Raw genomic sequence first — 19,190 nt, 5'->3', positions numbered from 1 at the left:
TACTCTGTGTGTGTGTGTGTGTGTGTGTGTGTGTGTGTGTGTGTGTGTGAGAGAGAGACAGAGAGAGAGAGAGACAGAACAAGGTTTGCTGTTTCATATTTATGAGAACAGACATTTTCAGGTGTGAAAAAGCGAGCAGAGGAAACGTGCTGACAGAGGGACGTGTTTTTCTGGAAGGCTCTCTCTCTCTGACTTGTTTTGACTCTCAAAGTATTCTGTCACATCCAGAGAAGTCAGAGATGTTCAGCTGCCACCTTGATTCCCAGCAGAAACTCGAGCACGAGACACAGGCAGCCAGCTGAGACACGGTATAATCAGTCCTTAGATAAACCGTCATCACAGCAGCGTTGCCTGTCACATCTCGACTCCTTCAACAGTTGGCCCGTTCCAGAACTCAGTCAGCCACACAGGAAGACATCAGAGGAATCAATACCTGTTGAGGAAATTCATTTGGAAATCACATTTTTAAAACATTCAAGAATAATCTGCCTATGACTATTTCTTAACTATTGTAGGAAGGTGAAGACCCCCTTAATTGTGGATCCCATCCCCCTGCCTCCCTTATACTGTAGGTACTTCAAGGGAAGGGACAGAGCATAAACTGTCTTTGTATGCAGATGATGTGCTTCTTTACAGACTCTCCTTAAACTTGACCGTGGATAGCTTTCCTTATTTCAGGCATAGTAATAACCAGAATATTGTCTGACCTCTACAAGTTTACCTACACATCCCATAGTCCAGCAGTCTTTGTGTGTGTGTGTGTGTGTGTGTGTGTGTGTGTGTGTGCGTGCGCGCGCGCGCGCGCTCGCGCTCAGCTGCAAAGGCATTTTGCTCCATCTATGGTCCAATCACATGAAACTACCAGTTTCCAGCCTCTGATAAGAATGATACCTTTGTATTGTGGCAAAATGAGGGAATTTACACACTTAAGTACTAACACATAGACAATGTATTTGCTTCATTTGAACAACTTGTAGCCAAATTTGACATCAGAAAATATTTTCTATATTTGCAAGCCAGGCATTGGGCTCATAAGAGAACTAAACCAATGTTTGAACTGCAGCCATATAAAATAACACCAAGACACCGTCTCTGCGTAAGAGGCATGGCAGCAAGATCTGAAGGTAAATTTCTCAGAAAATGAGCAGTCGTCTATCCTTCAAGTGCACAGCTCATCAGTTTGTGCTCCACATTCATTCAAAATTCAGGCTCAATTTGACTAAATCGCAGCTGTCAAACATGTATTCATCAGTGGATGCCTCATGCAGTAGCTGTGGATACTCACCAACGTCAGCACACACTGTGGTTCTGTTCAGGCGCTCAGCTTTCTGGAGTTCCGTCTTCAGTGTTTTTACTCAAATATTTGGAAAACGTATTGAATCCAACCCCCCACACGGCTCCTTCTGGTACTCAACTTAAATGTAACTCTCTACCAAACTGCCACTCAAAATACATATTGCATGCACTGCTCTCCAGGCAAGACTAATCCACTTAAATTGGGCCTAAAAGCCTAAAATAAGCAACACATGTGAGAGTGGTATCAATCTTATTTAATTCTCAGCAAGAATGTGAAGAAGCTTATTTCCCAAAGTGTCAAACCATTTATTTAAAGAAGAAGAAGTCTTAATAAGGTAGATAGTATAAATATAAGGTGATAAGAAACACCGTCCTTCCTCAACATGCTCCCCTGTTTGGTGTTCGGTGATGTTGGTACAGAGCACCTGATTTTTCTCCAGAAAAAAAAAGTGCTTAGTGTGAAGGCCATCATTCATATAACAAACATTATATGTTATGTCACACCTTTGGCCTCATCGCCGAACATCAGTGATCAACCTCATTAAAGTTCTTGTGGCTGAGTCTGAGTCTCTGCTGGCAGGTATCAAAACCTTCCTCGAAGAGTCGAGGCTGTTAACAGCAGCATGATATGGATGACATGTTCAGCAGTCACATTATGCTGTGACGTCCAGGCGTCTGTTTCTCCACTCACTCATTCAGTTCTCTTTGATTTGTCACCTTTCTGCAGTCAACTCCAACTGTGTATCAAAAGCCCATTTATTTACAAAGAAAACTGCTGTAAGCGTACATACTCATGTGAACATGCACTGAAACACAAGCTACGCAAAAAAACTCAAGTTAAAAGAGTGTCCGTTTGGATTGTTGCTTCATTCTTTATCTGCAGTGATTAGCTGTAATCTCAGTACATTCTTCATCGTAACAGTCCTCCTAGAACAGACTCTGACCTTCACAGAAACATTAAACATCAGTCACCTTGAACATCAATGAACACCTTATCATTCTGAACACTGAATCCACACTGTGATGGAACGACAGATAACACCGAGCAGGATCGCCGTGACGCCTCTTTCACACAGTTCGGAGGCTCTGCAGAGAGACCGGTTGGTCGGCCTTGTGACCAAACGCAATAATGTCAATCAGTCTTCACTGTGTCGCCTGCAACTCACTTCTGCTGTGAAGTCACAGCACGGCAGGCTGAGCAGCATGCTGTCATGCTTTTCACCGAGGAAGCCTTCAGCCCTCCTCGTGTAAGAGCCGCTGATTAAAGTACAAATCAGTGTATAAAAATAGTAACAGTCCATAGCATAAAGACAAAGGAATACAAGGATGAAACGAGCACTAGTAAAAACACAACTATCAAAACAGTTCATCCCGTCAGATGAGATGTTTTCTCCTCTTCGTCGCTGCTGCTGGAGGAAGACGGCGGCACGTCCTCGCCCATCCTCTTTAGCTTGGCTTTGTAGTACGCCTTCTTCATCCGGAAGGCCTTCTCCTTCTGCCGGGCCACTCTCCTCTTCTCCTTCACCAGCTCCTGCTCCCACGCCAGCACCTTCATCCTGTTCTCCCACTCCAGGATGTTCATCTGCTGCTGCTGCTCCATAGCTTCAGTCCTCTGCTGGTGCTCCAGCCTCGACAGGTCGACCGAGTCGTGCTGAGTCGAGCGGCGGCCACCTTCCTCCGCCTCGCCGCCGGTCGGGTGGAGACGCTGGCCGATGAGCCTGGACGTGCCTGCGAGGTCGGAGTTACAAAAGGAGTGCAAGCAACAGTAATACTACAGAGATTAGCTTCTTTAGAGCTAACCCAGACATCCATTTATAAATGTATTGAGCCACTAACTGACTAACTAAGCCACTAACTTTTTCTCCACACCAGAGTTGGTGTTACGTGGCCTTACATTAGGATGAGGAACGCACATTTCTCATAATGTTTAATAATGTTAAACAAAGTGATGCTGTAACCACAAATTTACAGGCAGCAAGAGTCTCTGGACAACAAACACTGTGGCAGCTTGCAGGGCGTTATCTGTGGGTACCTGGTGCTGTGAAGAAGGCAGCAGGAAATGTCACATCCTGCAGCTCTGCATTGTGGGAGGTGGAGTTTGTGGTGGGGCTGTGGTGCAGATCTGTCCAGTCGCTGCCGGCTATTCTGTCCAAGGTGTCACGCTGGAGGCAGATGGACACTTGCTCCTTGCTGTCCTCAGTCTGAGTCGGAGACAACAAAGTGAGTTTTAAGCCTTTCTAGCGTGAATGTTAGCGTTGTATCAATGAGACACTCCAGACCAAAACATTCGCACACTTACCCGATTCACACTGCCATTCACCTGCCCAGAGGAATTTATCATCAGCAAATTTCCTGCTAACGAGAAAAAAAAAAGGCAGGGGGACAGTGAGGAAGGGTCAGCAGGTGAATGTGTTTCAGGAAAATAAGCAGAGAGCGCCTCCCTCTGGTGGAAGCAGGTACAACATGCCCTTCACACCAAAACACTGTTTCCACATTAACATGTAAACATTAAATTTGGGGGTTTTTCAGTCACTTCCCGGACTGACTTCTGTTTAATCTAACAAACTAAACGCTTTGATGCAGGAGGACGATGAAGTGAGAAGATAGACCGTCCTTCAAATGGAGGATTTGTGCTCCACGTCTCATGGCAGCATGCAAACACCCTGCTGAAGTGTCCTTGAGCAGAATTACTAAATCCCTTACAGGAAATTCCAGTGCTGCAGCTTTGAAGCTGATTCTGATCTCACTGCTGTAAAGCGGAGGCCAAGAGGAAAGAGGAACGCTAATTCAGTTAAACTTTGCATTCCCGGCACAAGCGAACATTGAAAGTTTGGGACTGAAGAATCAATCCCTTCATTAAGCCATTACACACCTTTATGACATCATTATTAGAGTGTACATGAACTCAGGTATTGAGGGTCACAATGAAAACACATTATCAAGACTGATGATCATGAACATGATAGGAAGCTGTTGAAAGGGACGCTGGCTCAGGGACAATGAAAGACTAAAAGATAGTAAATGAGTACTCTTGACATTATCAGTGGTGGAGGAAGTAAAAATACTCATTATAGAAAAATGACTCCTCTGATTGTTATGAGATTATTATCAGTCTGCATTAATGTAAAAGCAGGATTTTACTGGTACAGCTGGTTGAGCTGGTGGTGTAACTAAAGCTGACAGATGAATACAGTGAATTAAAAAAAAAATACAGTATTCTCCTCTGAGATGGAGTGAGGTAGAAGCTGAAAGTACTTCCAATTTGTACTTAAGTACAGTACTCGAGTAAATGTACTTAGGATTATTAACTTTGCTACATTCCACCACTGAACAGAACTACACACATCACACTCATGAATAAGACGTACCACACTAAAAGGTGTGTTCTTGGAAACATCTGATACATGCACATGAAGAAGAGAAGGCCGGAGGGAGCAGCTGTGGGTGACCTGGGACAGATGTTTCAACACACACGTCCAAATACACACAGACACACACCCACACACACACAAGTGGACCATCGAAAAAACAACCGATGATGAAACCGTGAGCATCACATGCACTCACACATACTTCTGAGCAATTTCGGGCGTGCTGTTAAAGCTGTTTCCCCCGTTTTAACATTGAAGTTGAGCTCTACCTTCCAACAGCTTGCGAACCGCTGCTTTGTGGCCAGCTCCCCCTGCGTGGCTGGTGAGAGCTGCCTCGCCCATGGTCTGAAGTTTGATTGATTTACAACAGGCCCTGCATCGAGCGAAGTGAATGTCCTGGACGTCCTTAACCAGCCAGTCCTTGTAAATTCCCTTGGAGAGCCAGGAATCTTGGAATTTACATTTTCCAGGCATAGTTAGCTGTGGAGTTAGCTGGACCGCTTCCTAACGGGCAGACGCAGCCTCTTACCTCGTATTGCCTCGTGATGCATTCACTGTCTACACGGAAGATAATCCGAAGTGCGGAAAATATACAATATTATTCGCTGTTGTGGTTAAGAAAAAGACCCTGAATTTATTTGTCTAACTAAGTGTCAATTAAAGAAAATGGGGAAAAAACAGAACAGCAGTCAGTTTAAAATCAAATTTACGCTTATGATAATAACAACATTTTCCAGAAAACACCTAAAGGCAGCACAAGTCAACGACAGTCAGTCACGTGTGTCAATTTCTCCAATATGAATACGGCTAACTTCTTTCTCAACTAATCAGCGTTCAGGAAGCCAGTAGTGTAACCTGGTTGGTTAAACGCACGGAAGCCAGAACAGAAACACATGTGAACTGGTTTTCGGGTCGTGGATACCAACACAATGTTTCGAAGGAGATTTAAAGCACATTCATAATGCGCTTGAAGCCCGTTGTAAGGTACAAATGTAGCTGCATTTATATGGACCTACAAAAGCTACTTTTCTTGTTTTGTACCCACCATATAACATGAGAAATGCTCTCACTGTTAGCCCTTTTGCTAACTGAAAGGTTAATGGTGGCTCAGCAACATAGACTTTATCAACGTTGTTATGTTTAAAATAACAGCCAACCACACTGGCTGTTTGCTATCTTTTCTGACTCCACCAACTTAAATAAGTGTGTGTTGTGACTTCATGTCTTTCCAGGCACCATTGATAATGTGTCTTCAATGAAAGTTATGAATATATAAAAGATGGAGACAGCGGCCCTGGTAGCTCCAGTCACAGCTCTGGAGTTCCTGCACGGTGCATTTCTGCTGACAGGTACGCAGCAGTGTCGGGAACCAACGAAGAAGTAATACCTCTAGTGAGGCACAAATATGGATTTTTAAGAAACAAACGTAACCAAATCAGAGGCTAACTCTGTAGATCTTTGCACAGTCTTAGTGTGTTGAGCAGCTTTATATTTGTTTTGTCATATGTTCCATATGTTGCTTATTTTGAATTTGGGAAGTCTTTTCAATTTTCTGGCAGGCGAGGGTCCAGTCTTGACAGTATACAGTCTCCAACCTCACCCTAAAGCCCGTGCCTCACTGAGCGTGCTCCAACACTACAGAATCCACGGGATAAGACCTAGAAGTCCGGCGTCTGTCCCAGCACAGACCTCTGCCACAGGAACCGATGGGGAGGGGAAAGGTGGTTAGCGTGAGCAGATTTCACTGTTCTCTCTTTTTTGAATTAATTCCTGTTGCTCCGTTCAAGGAGGTTGTTTTATTGCTTTGTTTCTGTTGGGATGTAAAGTTAATTGACAAGCCAGTTTGAGTAAAATGAGATGGACCAATAAGTCTTGGGCCAAAGGACAGATTGCTTTGGTACTGATCGCATTAATTCTGACTGAAAATGGAAGTTTGATTTTAAATACTAAAGGTATATCTTGTTGTTGTTATTATTATTATTATTAGTAGTAGTAGTAGTATTACAGATGTTGTATTTATTCACTCCTTGTCTTGTCAATCCCCAGAACTCGGCTCCACCTCAGAGTCCAGCGCCTATGATCTTGCCGTGTTTGGTGGCAAAGCTGTGCAGCTGGTGAGGCTTCATGTGGGTCTTCAGGATGGGGAGCATCTATGCTGGAAGATTCTGGGTCCCTTAATGGAGCTGCAGGACTGGGTCCTGGATGTCCGCTGGCTCTCTGGAGACAAACACTCACTGCTCTGTGTGGCTGTGGCCCACAATAGTGCTCTCCTCCTTGATGTCACTACAGGAACTGCCCTGGTTCAGTGCTCCTGTCTGGAGGGGTGTCTGCTGTACTCTGCCCTCTGTCTGGTACACGAATCCTGGGCTGATACTGTCTTAGTAGGAGGGACTGTTTTCAACCAGCTGGTTCTCTGGAAGCCTGGAGGAAGAGAAAAAAGTAATGACTCTGAGTACAAAGCTCCAGTTGAGAGACGCCTGCTGGGACACAGCGGAGTCATCTTCAGTATCTCTTACCTCCAGGAGAAAGGATGGCTGGCTTCAGCCTCTGATGACCGCAGTGTAAGGGTGTGGGGTGTTGGTGCTTTAGGCGGCCCTGGAGGGAAATGTGGGGACCAGAACCCGACTTGTTTAAGGATCCTCTATGGACACCAGGCGAGGGTGTTCTCAGTGTGTCTCTCCCCTGGTCAAGTGTTCAGTGCAGGAGAAGATGGGGCCTGTTTAGTCTGGGACTGGGCTGGAGGTGGCAAGGTGGTTCGTACGTTGAAGGGACACCGAGCAGGGGGGGTACGTGCACTTGCAGTCAGTGAGGATACAGGAGATGAAGAGAGGTGGGTGGCTACAGGGGGAGCGGATGGAGGGGTGAGATTGTGGAGGGTGGAATGGAGTGATGAGAGGAAGGAGAGAATGGAGGAGGCAGTGACAGAGAAGCTATGTGACCTGAAATTTCCGGGTGAAGGCTTGCCTAAAGTGGTTTGTATAACAGGGGAACAGGATGAAAATGCAAGTTGGAGTCAGAGTAAATTTGTGGTTTGCTCCGACAGAGGAATAGTTTACCAATACAGTGATGGGCAGTGGGAGATGGTCTGGCGAGGGACTGCTGAGTTCCAGTCATATTGTGTGATGGAAACAATAACTGTCAGTGTGAAAGACTCAACAAAGGTTAGTTTGTGTGCTGTGGGAAACCTCAGTGGGTCCATCCAGCTCTTCCCCATGTCCCATCCTCAGTGTGGAACTCTTCTCACAGGTGGATCAGGGAAGATCCACAGCCTTATTTGGCAAGAGTCAAAAGATAGCTTATATTTGCTAGCATCAGGCTCTGAAGGACTTGTCTATCGCTGGTGTGTAGAAGTAAAATGGGATGAAAACAGTTCTTTAGCTCTCAATGTAAGTCCCCTTCCCCTTTTCCTCCTCCCCCCCTGTGCCAAACGCTGGCTGACAGCTGCAGTGTGTCTTCGCTCCACGTCACAGGGGTTGCTGTGGGTGTGTGGGGACAGGAGAGGGTCCCTGCTTTTGTTTCAGGAGGGAGGAACACTGGAGCAAAAGGTGGGAGATGACAAAAGGATGGATGAAGGCTCGCTGACAGGCAGGAAACAAGCTGCTGATGAAAAGCTTGAAGGCGACCAAAATGGAAGTGAAAAGATGGAGGAGAGAGAAAGAAAAGAAGTGGGTGAGTTAATGCTGCATCCACTGAGCTGCCTGTTCGGAGTGCATGGAAAACAGGGAGTAACTTCAGTGTGTGAATATCAGGGACTGCTGTACAGCGCTGGCAGGGACGGCTCTGTGAGGGTCTTCAGAGTGCGTCCAACACCAGCAGAAAAACCAGACGAAAAGGGAAATGGAGGGAGTGTAGAGAAAAAGGGAAGGCTTCAGCTGGAGGTTCTCAGAGTCCAGCGCGCCTGCAAAGGTATGGAATGGCTGGAGAGGGTTTTGATACTTGAACCTGAAATTCCGGAGGAGGAGGAGGAAGAGAAGGAGGAGGAAGGCCTCAGTGAGAACCACTACAAGACAAAGAAACACAATTTGACTGTAAAGCTGAAGGTTACAGAGGGTGGAAAAGATGAGGGGACCTCTGGAGGAGAAGAGATCAAGGGAAGAGAAGCCAGGTTTGCCATCGCTGGCTTTCATGCTGTCCACTTTGTGGTGTGGGACCCGGTGAGGCAGGAGAGGCTGCTAGCGGTGCCTTGTGGTGGTGGGCATCGCTCCTGGAGTCTCTGGCCGTCCCACAAAGGGGTTTGGCCCGGATATGGAGCTCTAGTCTTCATCAAGCAGGGGGCCGTCCTGGTTTCACAACCCCCTGGAAAGACGCTGAGCTGGGCTGGGAAGGCAGGAAGGACTGAAGGATGGGGCCTGAGAGAGGGTGTCCATGGGCGGGGGATCGGGTGTGTATGCAGGCTGGGGAGGATAAGGGGAATCAGGAGTGAGATTCAACCAACGAATACTGGAAATGTGACTGGCCCTGAAGGAGAGGAAGATCACTGGGAGATAGTGGTGACAGGGGGGGAGGACACTAGCTTAACCGTCCTGGCGTTACATCCCGACTCTTGCAGCATCAAAGTTCTCTCAGTTATTACTGATCACATCTCAAGCATTCGGACGGTGACTGCGATAACACGTCCAGAGAGAGTGAGTGAGAACCAGAGCCAGTCTCTGTCTGCACTGCTCGTGTCAGCCGGTGGACGAGCTCAGATGCAGTGTTACCGGCTGTTGATTGGCTGGGACACGCAGAGACTGGTTCCGTCCTGCCAGGTGATCCAGGTGGCCGGTCACCGATTGGACGACCAATGGGAGAGGCAGCGGAACCGACACAAGACAGTGAAAATGGACCCAGAAACAAGGCAAGTTAATATGGGAGGAAAGAGAGGAAGTCGTGTTTTATTTTCCGCACATGTTCATGGAGAGGGACGTTTTCTTAAAAAGTATCTAATGTTCAGCCACTTTGAAGTGCTCTTTCCCCTCATTCCTATCTTTATCCACTTCGGTCCTTCCTTCCGTTCTTCACTCCAGCATCCCATCTTACCAGTTGTGTCTGTGTGTTTCCAGGTACATGTCTGTAGCGGTGGTGGACGAGAGGACAGACCGTGGTCTGCTGGCTCTGGCCTGCAGTGACGGAGCTCTCAGGTCAGGAACTGGAGAAACAGTATAAAAACAGAATGTCCTCACACTGTTTTAATGCTCTCAAATAAGTATTTTCTATAGTAAAGTGGAAGCAATGAAGACATTAACCTGCATGACTCTCTTTTCCAGATTGTTCTCAGTCAGTGAAGTTGAACGTCGAATTGATTTGTTGTGGGAGACGTTTCACCACCAGCGCTGTGTGCTCAGTGTTGCCGCCTGCAGCCTGGAGGATGATAAAGGCAACAGGTGATCCAGTGTTGGCTCCATGCTTTTATTTCCAGAATGTGAACTGGCTGAATTTTGGCACCCTCTTTACATGTCACTGGTAGTCTTACTTTGTAGGAACCCATCAGAACCAGACCAGTGATTGTTTTTAATACATTTTCATTATTTTAGAGCACACTGTTTTAGAAAATAGTGACTGGCAGCTCAAATAGAGGAATGCAATATTAAGAGCTCACTAAATTTTATTAACTGTCAGTTTCCAGCTCTTCTTTTTTTTTTGATTGTTTTGGGTAAATATGATAAAAGTCTCACTTGCATGTTTGTATTATCAGGTATAAGCTGCTGTTCAGTGCTGCAACAGATGGCAAAATTGCGGTGTGGGATTTGACCGAAGCTTCTTTCTCGAGCAACGCTCCAACTCCATCAATCCCCTGCCTCGACGTTCCCGCCCACCAGAGCGGCGTGAACTCATTGGCTGTTTGGGTGGAGAAACTGGGACAACAACAGGCCGGTTGCTTGGTAACTGTTGCTAGCGGAGGGGATGATGGGCAGCTGACAGTGTCCACAATTAGGGTGCAATACCCAGAAGACGCAGAGACTGGGGGCAGCAGAGGGTTTTCTCAGATTTCTGAGTCCCTGATTCCTCTACAAACCCAGTTCAAACCCTCAAACCAGCTTCATCTTTACCTTCAGTCCCAGTCCCACATCCCGCTGGCTCATGCTGCCCCTCTGACCGCCCTGAAGCTCCTGAGCCCAACCCTTGTGGTCTCTACTTCTTCAGATCAGAGGGTTTGCCTGTGGAGGGTCGGCAGTACCGGCATCAGCCACATGGGGGCGCGGTGCTCTCACGTTGCAGATGCTGCAGGACTCACAGTGTGGGAGGGCCAGATGCTAGAGGAAGGAGATAAACAGAGGAAAACAAGGTTTGAGTGTGAGCTGGAGATCACAGTTTGGGGAGCGAAGGGGAGTCAGACAGGATTAAGAACGACATGTAAGACAGCAGAGCATAAGACAGGTGGCAGACCCAATAAGGATAAGGAAACAGGTGATGAGGCTGAAGGTGGAGAACCTGTTGAAGCTGTGAGCAAGACAGGTGACCCAGTTTGTCAGAACAGTGATGAGAAGGGAGGTGAGACAGCTGGTGAGCATAGAAATCAAACAGAGAGTGAGGTTAACACAGAGACAGGTTTCAAGAGCCAGAAGACGGGATGGGTGCTGGTCTGCGGCCAGGGCCTCCAGCTGCTGCGGGTCAGGAACATAGAGATGGATTCAGAGGATTGGATGAGACAGAGAAGAGGAGAAACCACAGAGCTAAAGTGACTTCAGGAAAAGTCAACATAAGTGGAATCAAAAGATGGCAGCAGCTCAAACAATCACTTTCTCAGTGGACACATTTTAGAAAATTATTTATTTTTGAATAAGTTATCTATGAAATGCCTTGATTGCAGCTGTATGAACTGAAAATCCTTTTACGTTGGTCATTTTTAAAGCACATTTCTAATAAAATTTCTTTACCCTCAAGCTTTCTTGTTATTGTCGTCGCAGTATGTTTATTGCTCACAGTTCAGTGAAGATTTAATAAAAAACACAACCAAAAATACAAATTCTGTTTCTGAATCAGAGACAGTCTCAGAGTTTGATTCAAGTTTGTCTTGACTCTGAAACTAAAACCTGTCATTACTACATGTCTGCTTGTTCAAAGCATCAAAAGCATTCGGTGCCCATCAAGGGAACATTAAAACCTTCATGGCCATTTCAATAGAACATAAAAACCATCTCTGATGTGTTGGGCCATCTGTGGCCTCCTTCAGGGAATAGCACCACACTGCACAAAGATGGCTGAAATGACAGCAGTTATTTTTAATACAGCATGTTGCATCTCAGCCAGCCAGGAAATAAAGCTGTTTACTTCAAGAGAGCCTTGGGACTATTTTGAGTCAGAACAAGGCCAAACCAATGTCTGCTATTACCGAATGTCTCCACGCAGAAGAGTCCACAAATTATTTGGTTGATTTATGGTTTAGATCTAGTTTATGCTTAACCCACGCCTGCCTAACACCCACTCCTGAGGTCTCCTTGTTTTAGTGAATCATCCTGGCATCGTGAGAGACGCAAAACTGGTAGACAACACAGGATGGTATACAGTACTTAAAGAAATGCAGTCACATAATCACTGCAGGAATTGTTTGGAGACTGATGAAGCACTGCAGAGTGGAAACAATCCCTGAGTAGATCTGACTAGTCCTGCAGAGGTGTGATTCCCAGCCTGGGAGCCAGAAACCCCAAAGGTGCTGCGAGATAATGAAGACAGTTTTCTCAAATACTTGTTTTCTTTGTTCTTGCTAAATGTTGGATGGTTCAGCATCTTTAGACCTCTAAGATTAAAAAAAATGACAAGGCAAGACAGAAAAATCACTGGTTGAACTGCTCATATCACCGGTGATGATGGGTCATTACAGTGTGGACATGGACTGTGTGTTCGGTCGAGGGTTTCTGTGACTCCTCTCGTACTTTGATTATACTGTGAGCATGTGTTCTGAAATGTTAATTGAGGTTTGCTGAAGCAGAATGTGTTGCCATATCAAATGCATACTGCGTAAGTGTCAGGTTGTATGCATGTGTGTTTGCCTGGTATGCAAATGTGGCTGTGTCAGATGAAGTGTGAGACGGCCTGCAGCATGTTCACCTGTGCCACATTAAATGTCATACACTGCAGATTAGAGGGCGCGTGTGCACGAGTGTGTGTTGATTCACAGCCACCTGCCGGGAATTTCAATGTAGATGTCAGAAGAGGTGTGAACCTGTATCCCTGTGTGTGTGGATGGGAAGGCTTGCATGTGTGTGCTTGTGTGTATGGATGTGTATTACTCAAGTTGTAGGGACATAGATCTGTTTACAAGTTTATGTTGTGGGGACTCACCTTCCTTATGGGGGCACATGCAAGTCTCCATTATGTGTATCATTACATTTTAGGGGGAAGGGTTAGGCTGAGGCAAGTAGTAGTTATGGTTACTATAAGTCTCCAGGAAATGAATGTAAGTCTCCGTAATGTCCCCAAAAATGATGAAAACCTAACTCTGTGTGTGTGTGCAGGGCTAGATGGGGGTCAGAGCCTATGAAAGGGCCGACTGCAGGTATCCATGAATATTTTAATATTTTAGCCTCGTCTCACATTGCCTTTCATCAAGCACCCATCTCACCAGCTGCCACTCACAGCACAGAGAGAGAAGGAGGAAGAAGGAAAGCCAATGTCACCCTGATGATGAGAAGTGAAGGGGGAGAAAGAGAGGGTGAGGAGAAAAGATGGAGAATAGCAGGGAAAAGACCTGAGGAAAGCTTTCATGTTCATCACCTCTGCCACACACAACAAGAGAGGAAAGTGTACCTCATTTTGTTGTTCCAACGAGGACAAAGGGGAAGGAGGGAGGGAAAGCAAGAGCCAAAGCTCCTGTGTAAGCACCACTATCACTTACAAGGGGAAGAAAGGGTGAGAGGAAAGAGAGGAGGGAGAGTGAAAGCGCCAGTGTTGACAAGGTAATGGTGAGGCCGACGAGGAGGGAGAGAAGGGAGGAGACCAAACTGGAGATGCTGCACTGAGCGTTGCCACAGGTGTCTGCCGGATCGCAGAAGAAAGAGAGGGAGTGACAGGAAGACAAATAAGGAGAGAGGAGTGAGGAAATTACAGGAGAGATGAGGCAGAAAATGAAGGAAAGGAGTGATTGATGAGGGAGGGAGTGTGAGATGAGACACAGAGAGCAACACGACAGGATGCACGTCTGGGATAAATTTTAAGGGAAGACTGTGTGACTTTGAATAGATTTGATCCAAAACTGTCGTCTTCAGTCTTCAAACGACATGTGGAGAGACAGGAAGTGACTTTTTGGTGTCCAAGTACAGAAGGAGTGACCAATTACACCAATCAAAGAGGTACACACACACACACACACACACACACACACACACACACACACACACACAGCTTTCAGTCACTACTTCACTGTGTCTGTTTCCTGCCTTTTACCTTAACCCTAATGTGTAACTCTGAAATGCTTTTGATGAACTTCCTTTTAGAGGATGCTTCTTATCTTTCTCTCTTTATCAGCATGTTTGGTGCTTCCTCACTTACCTTTCCAAACTGTCACTCACACTCACAGAGGAGCATTTGACCCCGAACAGGAGAAAAATTGTTTTGAGCGAGGTGCTGAGCTCCCGTGTGCTAAAACATTTGCACTCTTGGTGATTTTAGCACGGCTCAAGATAAAATGCACTGAAGCCAGTCTGGATCTGGCACAAGGTCGCCGTGGTTAAAACCTCCCTTTCAGCGTGTCTACATTCTGTTGAATCCCCTTTTTGTTCTGAAAATTCTTTCTCACATTTAAAGCTGTTTCCTCACCGTTTTACACTCATCCCTCCATGGTTACCTCTGCCAAGTGCTTATGTTTTCAATCCTTATCTGTGTTCTCATGGTAACTCAAAAACCTATTAGAGTCCAGCAATATTTGGTGGACAGACAGGTCATGGGTCAAGGAGCAACTGATTAATGAGGAGGATTTTTGAGTTTTTGGTTTCTTTCAGTATTAAAGTGGAGGATAAAGAGACAAGAGCACACAGCCATGCTACTGGCTCTGTGAGGCTGTACCTGCAGGCACAGTGGTGACATATCTGAATACTACTGTCAGCAGGCTAACATGCTCAGTGACAATGCAATGTTTACCATGTTTGTGTTAAATCCATCCAGCAGAATCTAGAGAAAACTTTGACCTGCTGGTGTTGCTAGAGTCAGGGGTTCATCAAATTCAGGAGGGTTCATGAATGTCTGCACTGACCGACATCACCATCCCCAGAGCCATGCCAAAACTTTAGTGAAATATTTGATTTGCAGCATGTATGAACTGTTCCTGCAGGTAACTGTGTGTATAATGAAAGTGGAACACTGTCAACATGTTTGCTACAAGTGTGTGTGTGTGTGTGTGTGTGTGTGTGTGTGTGTGTGTGTGTGTGCGTGTGTGTGTGTCAGTTGTGAAATAGCCACACTTATTTCTGCTGTCAGGTTCCCAGATTGGTGATGTCTCGTGAACGGCTGCCTCTCATTGGTTCATCTGGGAGTAAAACAACAGGTGATCCACTCTCGACACACTCACCTCTTCGCTGACAGAGGCGACTATGCTGCAGGAGGACAGAGGACAAGCATGTTTTGGAGATACTTAATCATCAGTGTCATCAGTTAAATTGTGTCCCTCAAGTACAAAACTTTCCGACAAACAGGGCCTTTAATGTAAATCATTCATTCATTCATTCATCTTCTTTACCCGCGCATCCCATTTCGGGGTTGCGGGGGGCTGGAGCCTATCCCAGCTATAATGTAAATCAGATTTCTTAAATTAAAACTGGAAGTACTGAGTATAAATAGTGGACCAGATTGTTCCCTCTGTATTTACTGTTTTCCTGATAATGCCCATCTAAGCCTGGAAAATGAACATATAGCCATAACTGACTTCATCTGAATTTCATAAACAGCTCCAGGCAGGTATATCTTTCTTCTGGTTAAAGGATCTGTTTATTTTAGAGCCATAACCATTATTATTATCATATTTTCCAGAGCTGATGCTGCAGTTTGGAAAATGTTATATAAATAAACTTGTTTTATTAGCAAATATCATAAAGTGGATCTGCAATAGATAGGAACATGTAATCCTCCCAGCTGCAATATATTGGCCCAATACATTCTCTATCTCAGTGGATGTATTTAACAGATCTATTTTTAGGTCAAGTTTTAAGCTTGTGGCCGTTTCACACAGACAGTGCTGCATGAATGTTAGAGCCGCTCAGGTTTTCAGCATGACGCTGATATCCCACAATGCAATGCAAATCTCATTATCATGTTTGAAAATGGCAGTAGTGCTCCAAAACTGCAGTTTGAGTTCTGTCTGTGCCTTGTACCATTTCACGATAGCATAAAATGAGAAATTTCTCATCCACTTGCTGCCATAGTGTGCTGTGAAGCACATATGTATATAGTAATAACAGTATATATAATGGAAGTGGGAGCTGTATCACATTATTTTTGGATAATACATCATAATTCAATACATTTTATTCCTTGATACTTGAGGCACAAAGCTGCTTTGTACTGCTTTAAAACTGCTGTCAGAAATGTAAAAATGATTCAGTGTGCCTTGCTCAAAGACACTTCATCAGGACTGATGGTTGCTTCCACAGAAGTCAGACCACTTCAGTTAACAGTGTAACTACATCATCTCGTTTCTTTTCATTTTTCTCTTTCATCTTGCCTCTCTCACCACAGCCAAGCTACCTTGCTCCTCCCCAGCTCTCCATCGGGCTAGTCACCGAAAACGCAGCCAGCCTCAAACATCATCATCATCTTCCTCTCACCCTCATCCGGGGCCTTCTTCCCTCCTCCTCTCAGACACCACCATGACGCCTTGGGGAGGCCTGGCTCTCTCCGAATCCTCCTTTACCTCAATCCCTCCACGGCCGCCTCCACCTCCACCCCCTCCTGCTCCTCAGCCCACTCCATCCACCCCTTATCGTGGGAGACAGAACGCAGATGAAGAAGTTTCAGGTTCCAGTTTTAACTCTGATGTTCCATCTCCGCCTGTTGCAGTCTCTCAGGACAGTGCAGGTACGTACGTCTGGAAGAGCCTGTCATGTTCACGTCGAACCAAAGCGACTACATACATATACTTTCATACAGCTTCTAACCAATATTACCAAATGTTCTTTTACATTTTTTCAGTCTTGCTCTATTAGTTTTAAAGGAGGTGTGTTCAGGTACACATGAAGCTAGTTTAGCTAGGAAAAGCACAGGTGTAAATCATGAAATGAGTGATGGTTGAATTCCACTCAGCTGCTACAGTTTTGGCATCCAGGTAGTGTTCATGATACCATCACACTGACATGGTTTACTGGAACACTAGAATATAAAAGAGTCATCATTAATAATGTTAGCAAGACCAGAGTTTTCCAGGTCCACATGTTCTGGAATATTTCAAAGTCCTTCACAGACAAATGGGAGAAAATCCAGTAAGATGTTTTCTGTGTTTGTGAGCCCCAGTTTCCCATGTTTTCGCGTCCAAATGACTAATGGAGACAGCAATCTTTGAAATTGGTCCAATATTGAGCGAGAGCGCTGCAGCTGCGAAACGGGCTGCATTGTAATCCCCATGTGCATCTGTGCACCGTCATCGTACGTCCACTCAAAGCATTTGTTCAGATTGTTATGATAAATGTCTGACAGCGTTATTGATCCCTAAAGAGATATCCTTCTGTCAAAGTGTACAATCCTTCTTCTTTAACCAGAAACTGTTGCTATATTGTTCTCACTAAAGCCACCAGACTCACCAAAACTTTCGTGGTTCATCTTTCCACCCTTTCCAACAATCAACACCTCTCTGGGTTACCTATACACCCATCCCTCTCTTTCTCTGCAGGTGGAGGGGGTAGAGGGTTACGGGTGAGGCGGAGGGTGTTGCCCCAGCATCGAGTGCCTCGTCCTCCCCGTCTCCCACCTCTGCGTCCGGTCACCAACCTCAGTTTCTCTCGCAGCTTCACCTTCTCGTTCTTCGAGCTGCCTCTGCACCAGTCGCCTCGCTGCCGAGCCGAGCGCATCAGAAACCTCATGCTGCTGTTGAGGCAGATACACTACTGAAGGATCGGTGCTGCGCGGACGCTTTTTTTTGGACAATATTGTTTTATTAGTGCTACATTTTAAACATCAGTATACCACTGTCAAATCAGGAGTGTCGATAGATGTGATGATAGACACATACATATATAAGTGAGTGTAGTTTCTGTATTTACTGTGAACAAATGAATCTGCTTGTTAGATGAGTGTGCATCATGTTTTAAATTACTGCAGTCTGAGTTTGGACTAAGTTTACTTGCTCAGTATAAGTAAATATCCCCTCTGCATAAACTGAAGTTGCTGTGTTGTAAGTCGAAACAGTGGGCAGCTGCTTGATATCTTGTTCTTGAATTTTCTGTAGACTCTTTATTTTTAATGACCTGAGTATCATTCCAGTTTATTCTTGCGGTGAGATTAAAAGGACAGTAAAAACAAATGTAGAGATAAAGTTTTCCTCTCTTTTCATTGTCTTTGGCTTCCTTCTATCCCTGTGTGCCTCTCATTCTTCATTCTTCATTTCCCTTTTGTCAGGCTTTCAATTAATTTCACATTTTCTCAGTTGGAAAAGCTCTCAAAAATTGCCCATTGTGCAAATGTGGAATACATTAAAATAGATTAAAACAGAGAAAGTATTTCTTTTTTTCTCATTTGCTCTCTCTCTCACTTCCTCTCTGTCTCCCTCTTTCGCACACACACTCTCACCCATACACATTCAGACCATGATTCTTTGTAAGCTGGGCTGTAATAATAGAGGCATTCAGACAAACTGAATGGGAGGGGGGAGGGGGGTGAGGGGGAGGAGAAAAAGGGCTGTAAACTTGCTGTAATGTGCAGAGTTCAAGGCTGTTCTCTACCTTCCCCCGACTCACGTGTGGGAGTGTGTGGAGCTCTGTGTGTGTGTGTGTGTGTGTGTGTGTGTGTGTGCTTGTTATCGTCATACATGCATGCTGTCACACATGTGCACTCTTTGTACTCGTGCGGCTTCATGCTGATACAGATTCGGTCCGCCATTGCTCTGGTTTGTTGTGGTTATCTGTACAGTTACCACTACTGGTCCTCTTTTTTTGTCCTGTAACTTCATGCACTCACATTTTAGCCACATAAAGAAACACACACTGAAACAAGAGCAAAGGTTAAGTAGAACGTGCTGCCGATAATCTCTGCCACTGATTTCAGATGGACAGCGTTGAGCGAAGTGGCCTTACTCACGACAGGCAGGCTTATCTCGCTGTTGCCCTGGACAAAGCACAGCTGGATGTCCTCGGGGAGCGAGTAGAAAAGACGTCCCTGTCATTTTTGGAGAGGGTGAAAGCACAATGTTGGTGAGTCAAAGGACGGGTTTAGTTTTTGGCCTTGCTGCATGTCAGTTTGGGCGTTCAGCCAGTTTTGAGGACTAACGCATGATTAATGGCCTTTATCTGAACCTCTATGGTCTTGAACCCTGTGTGTGTGTGTGTGTGTGTGTGTGTGTGTGTGTCTGTGTGTGTGTGTCTGTGTGTGTGTGTCTGTGCATGTGTGTTCCTCCAGGTGCTCTGG

The 19,190-nt window shown here is 45.5% G+C and overlaps 2 protein-coding genes across 5 annotated transcripts; one reads left to right on the top strand and one right to left on the bottom strand.

Moving 5' to 3' along the window:
- Window positions 1-1,532: 1,532 nt before the first annotated feature.
- fsbp (fibrinogen silencer binding protein) lies at window positions 1,533-5,227 on the bottom strand. 4 transcript variants are annotated; one of them, XM_076742185.1, is made up of 4 exons: window positions 4,937-5,227; window positions 3,596-3,651; window positions 3,329-3,497; window positions 1,533-3,024 (listed from the first exon to the last, which is right to left on the bottom strand). In XM_076742185.1, the coding sequence occupies exons 1-4, from the start codon at window positions 5,139-5,141 to the stop codon at window positions 2,663-2,665; spliced, it is 792 nt and encodes a 263-aa protein (XP_076598300.1). In that variant the 5' UTR covers window positions 5,142-5,227; the 3' UTR covers window positions 1,533-2,662. The 4 variants fall into 4 exon arrangements, with proteins under 4 accessions (XP_076598300.1, XP_076598304.1, XP_076598299.1 ...); XM_076742189.1 differs by having other exon boundaries at window positions 1,585-3,024; window positions 4,870-5,220; XM_076742184.1 differs by having other exon boundaries at window positions 1,585-3,024; window positions 3,596-3,648; window positions 4,937-5,219.
- A 305-nt stretch (window positions 5,228-5,532) lies between these two features.
- Window positions 5,533-11,528, top strand: wdr6 (WD repeat domain 6). The gene is made up of 7 exons (XM_076742182.1): window positions 5,533-5,651; window positions 5,900-6,016; window positions 6,227-6,388; window positions 6,714-9,504; window positions 9,710-9,787; window positions 9,914-10,030; window positions 10,342-11,528. The coding sequence occupies exons 2-7, from the start codon at window positions 5,947-5,949 to the stop codon at window positions 11,327-11,329; spliced, it is 4,206 nt and encodes a 1,401-aa protein (XP_076598297.1). The 5' UTR covers window positions 5,533-5,651; window positions 5,900-5,946; the 3' UTR covers window positions 11,330-11,528.
- The last annotated feature ends 7,662 nt before the right edge of the window (window positions 11,529-19,190 follow it).

Source organism: Chaetodon auriga, chromosome 10 (assembly GCF_051107435.1).
Source record: "Chaetodon auriga isolate fChaAug3 chromosome 10, fChaAug3.hap1, whole genome shotgun sequence".
Lineage (NCBI taxonomy): Eukaryota > Metazoa > Chordata > Actinopteri > Chaetodontiformes > Chaetodontidae > Chaetodon > Chaetodon auriga.
This window is presented reverse-complemented; position numbering and strand designations above follow the sequence as displayed.

Coding starts and splice junctions, on each gene's coding strand:
- fsbp (XM_076742185.1), bottom strand. CDS start 5,141: ATGCCTGGAAAATGTAAATTCCAAGATTCCTGGCTCTCCAAGGGAATT. Junction 3,498..3,595: donor TGAATGGCAGTGTGAATCGG/GTAAGTGTGCGA, acceptor TCTCCGACTCAG/ACTGAGGACAGCAAGGAGCA. Junction 3,025..3,328: donor TGCCTTCTTCACAGCACCAG/GTACCCACAGAT, acceptor CCGACCTCGCAG/GCACGTCCAGGCTCATCGGC.
- wdr6 (XM_076742182.1), top strand. CDS start 5,947: ATGGAGACAGCGGCCCTGGTAGCTCCAGTCACAGCTCTGGAGTTCCTG. Junction 6,017..6,226: donor CGGTGCATTTCTGCTGACAG/GTACGCAGCAGT, acceptor ATTTTCTGGCAG/GCGAGGGTCCAGTCTTGACA. Junction 10,031..10,341: donor GAGGATGATAAAGGCAACAG/GTGATCCAGTGT, acceptor TTGTATTATCAG/GTATAAGCTGCTGTTCAGTG.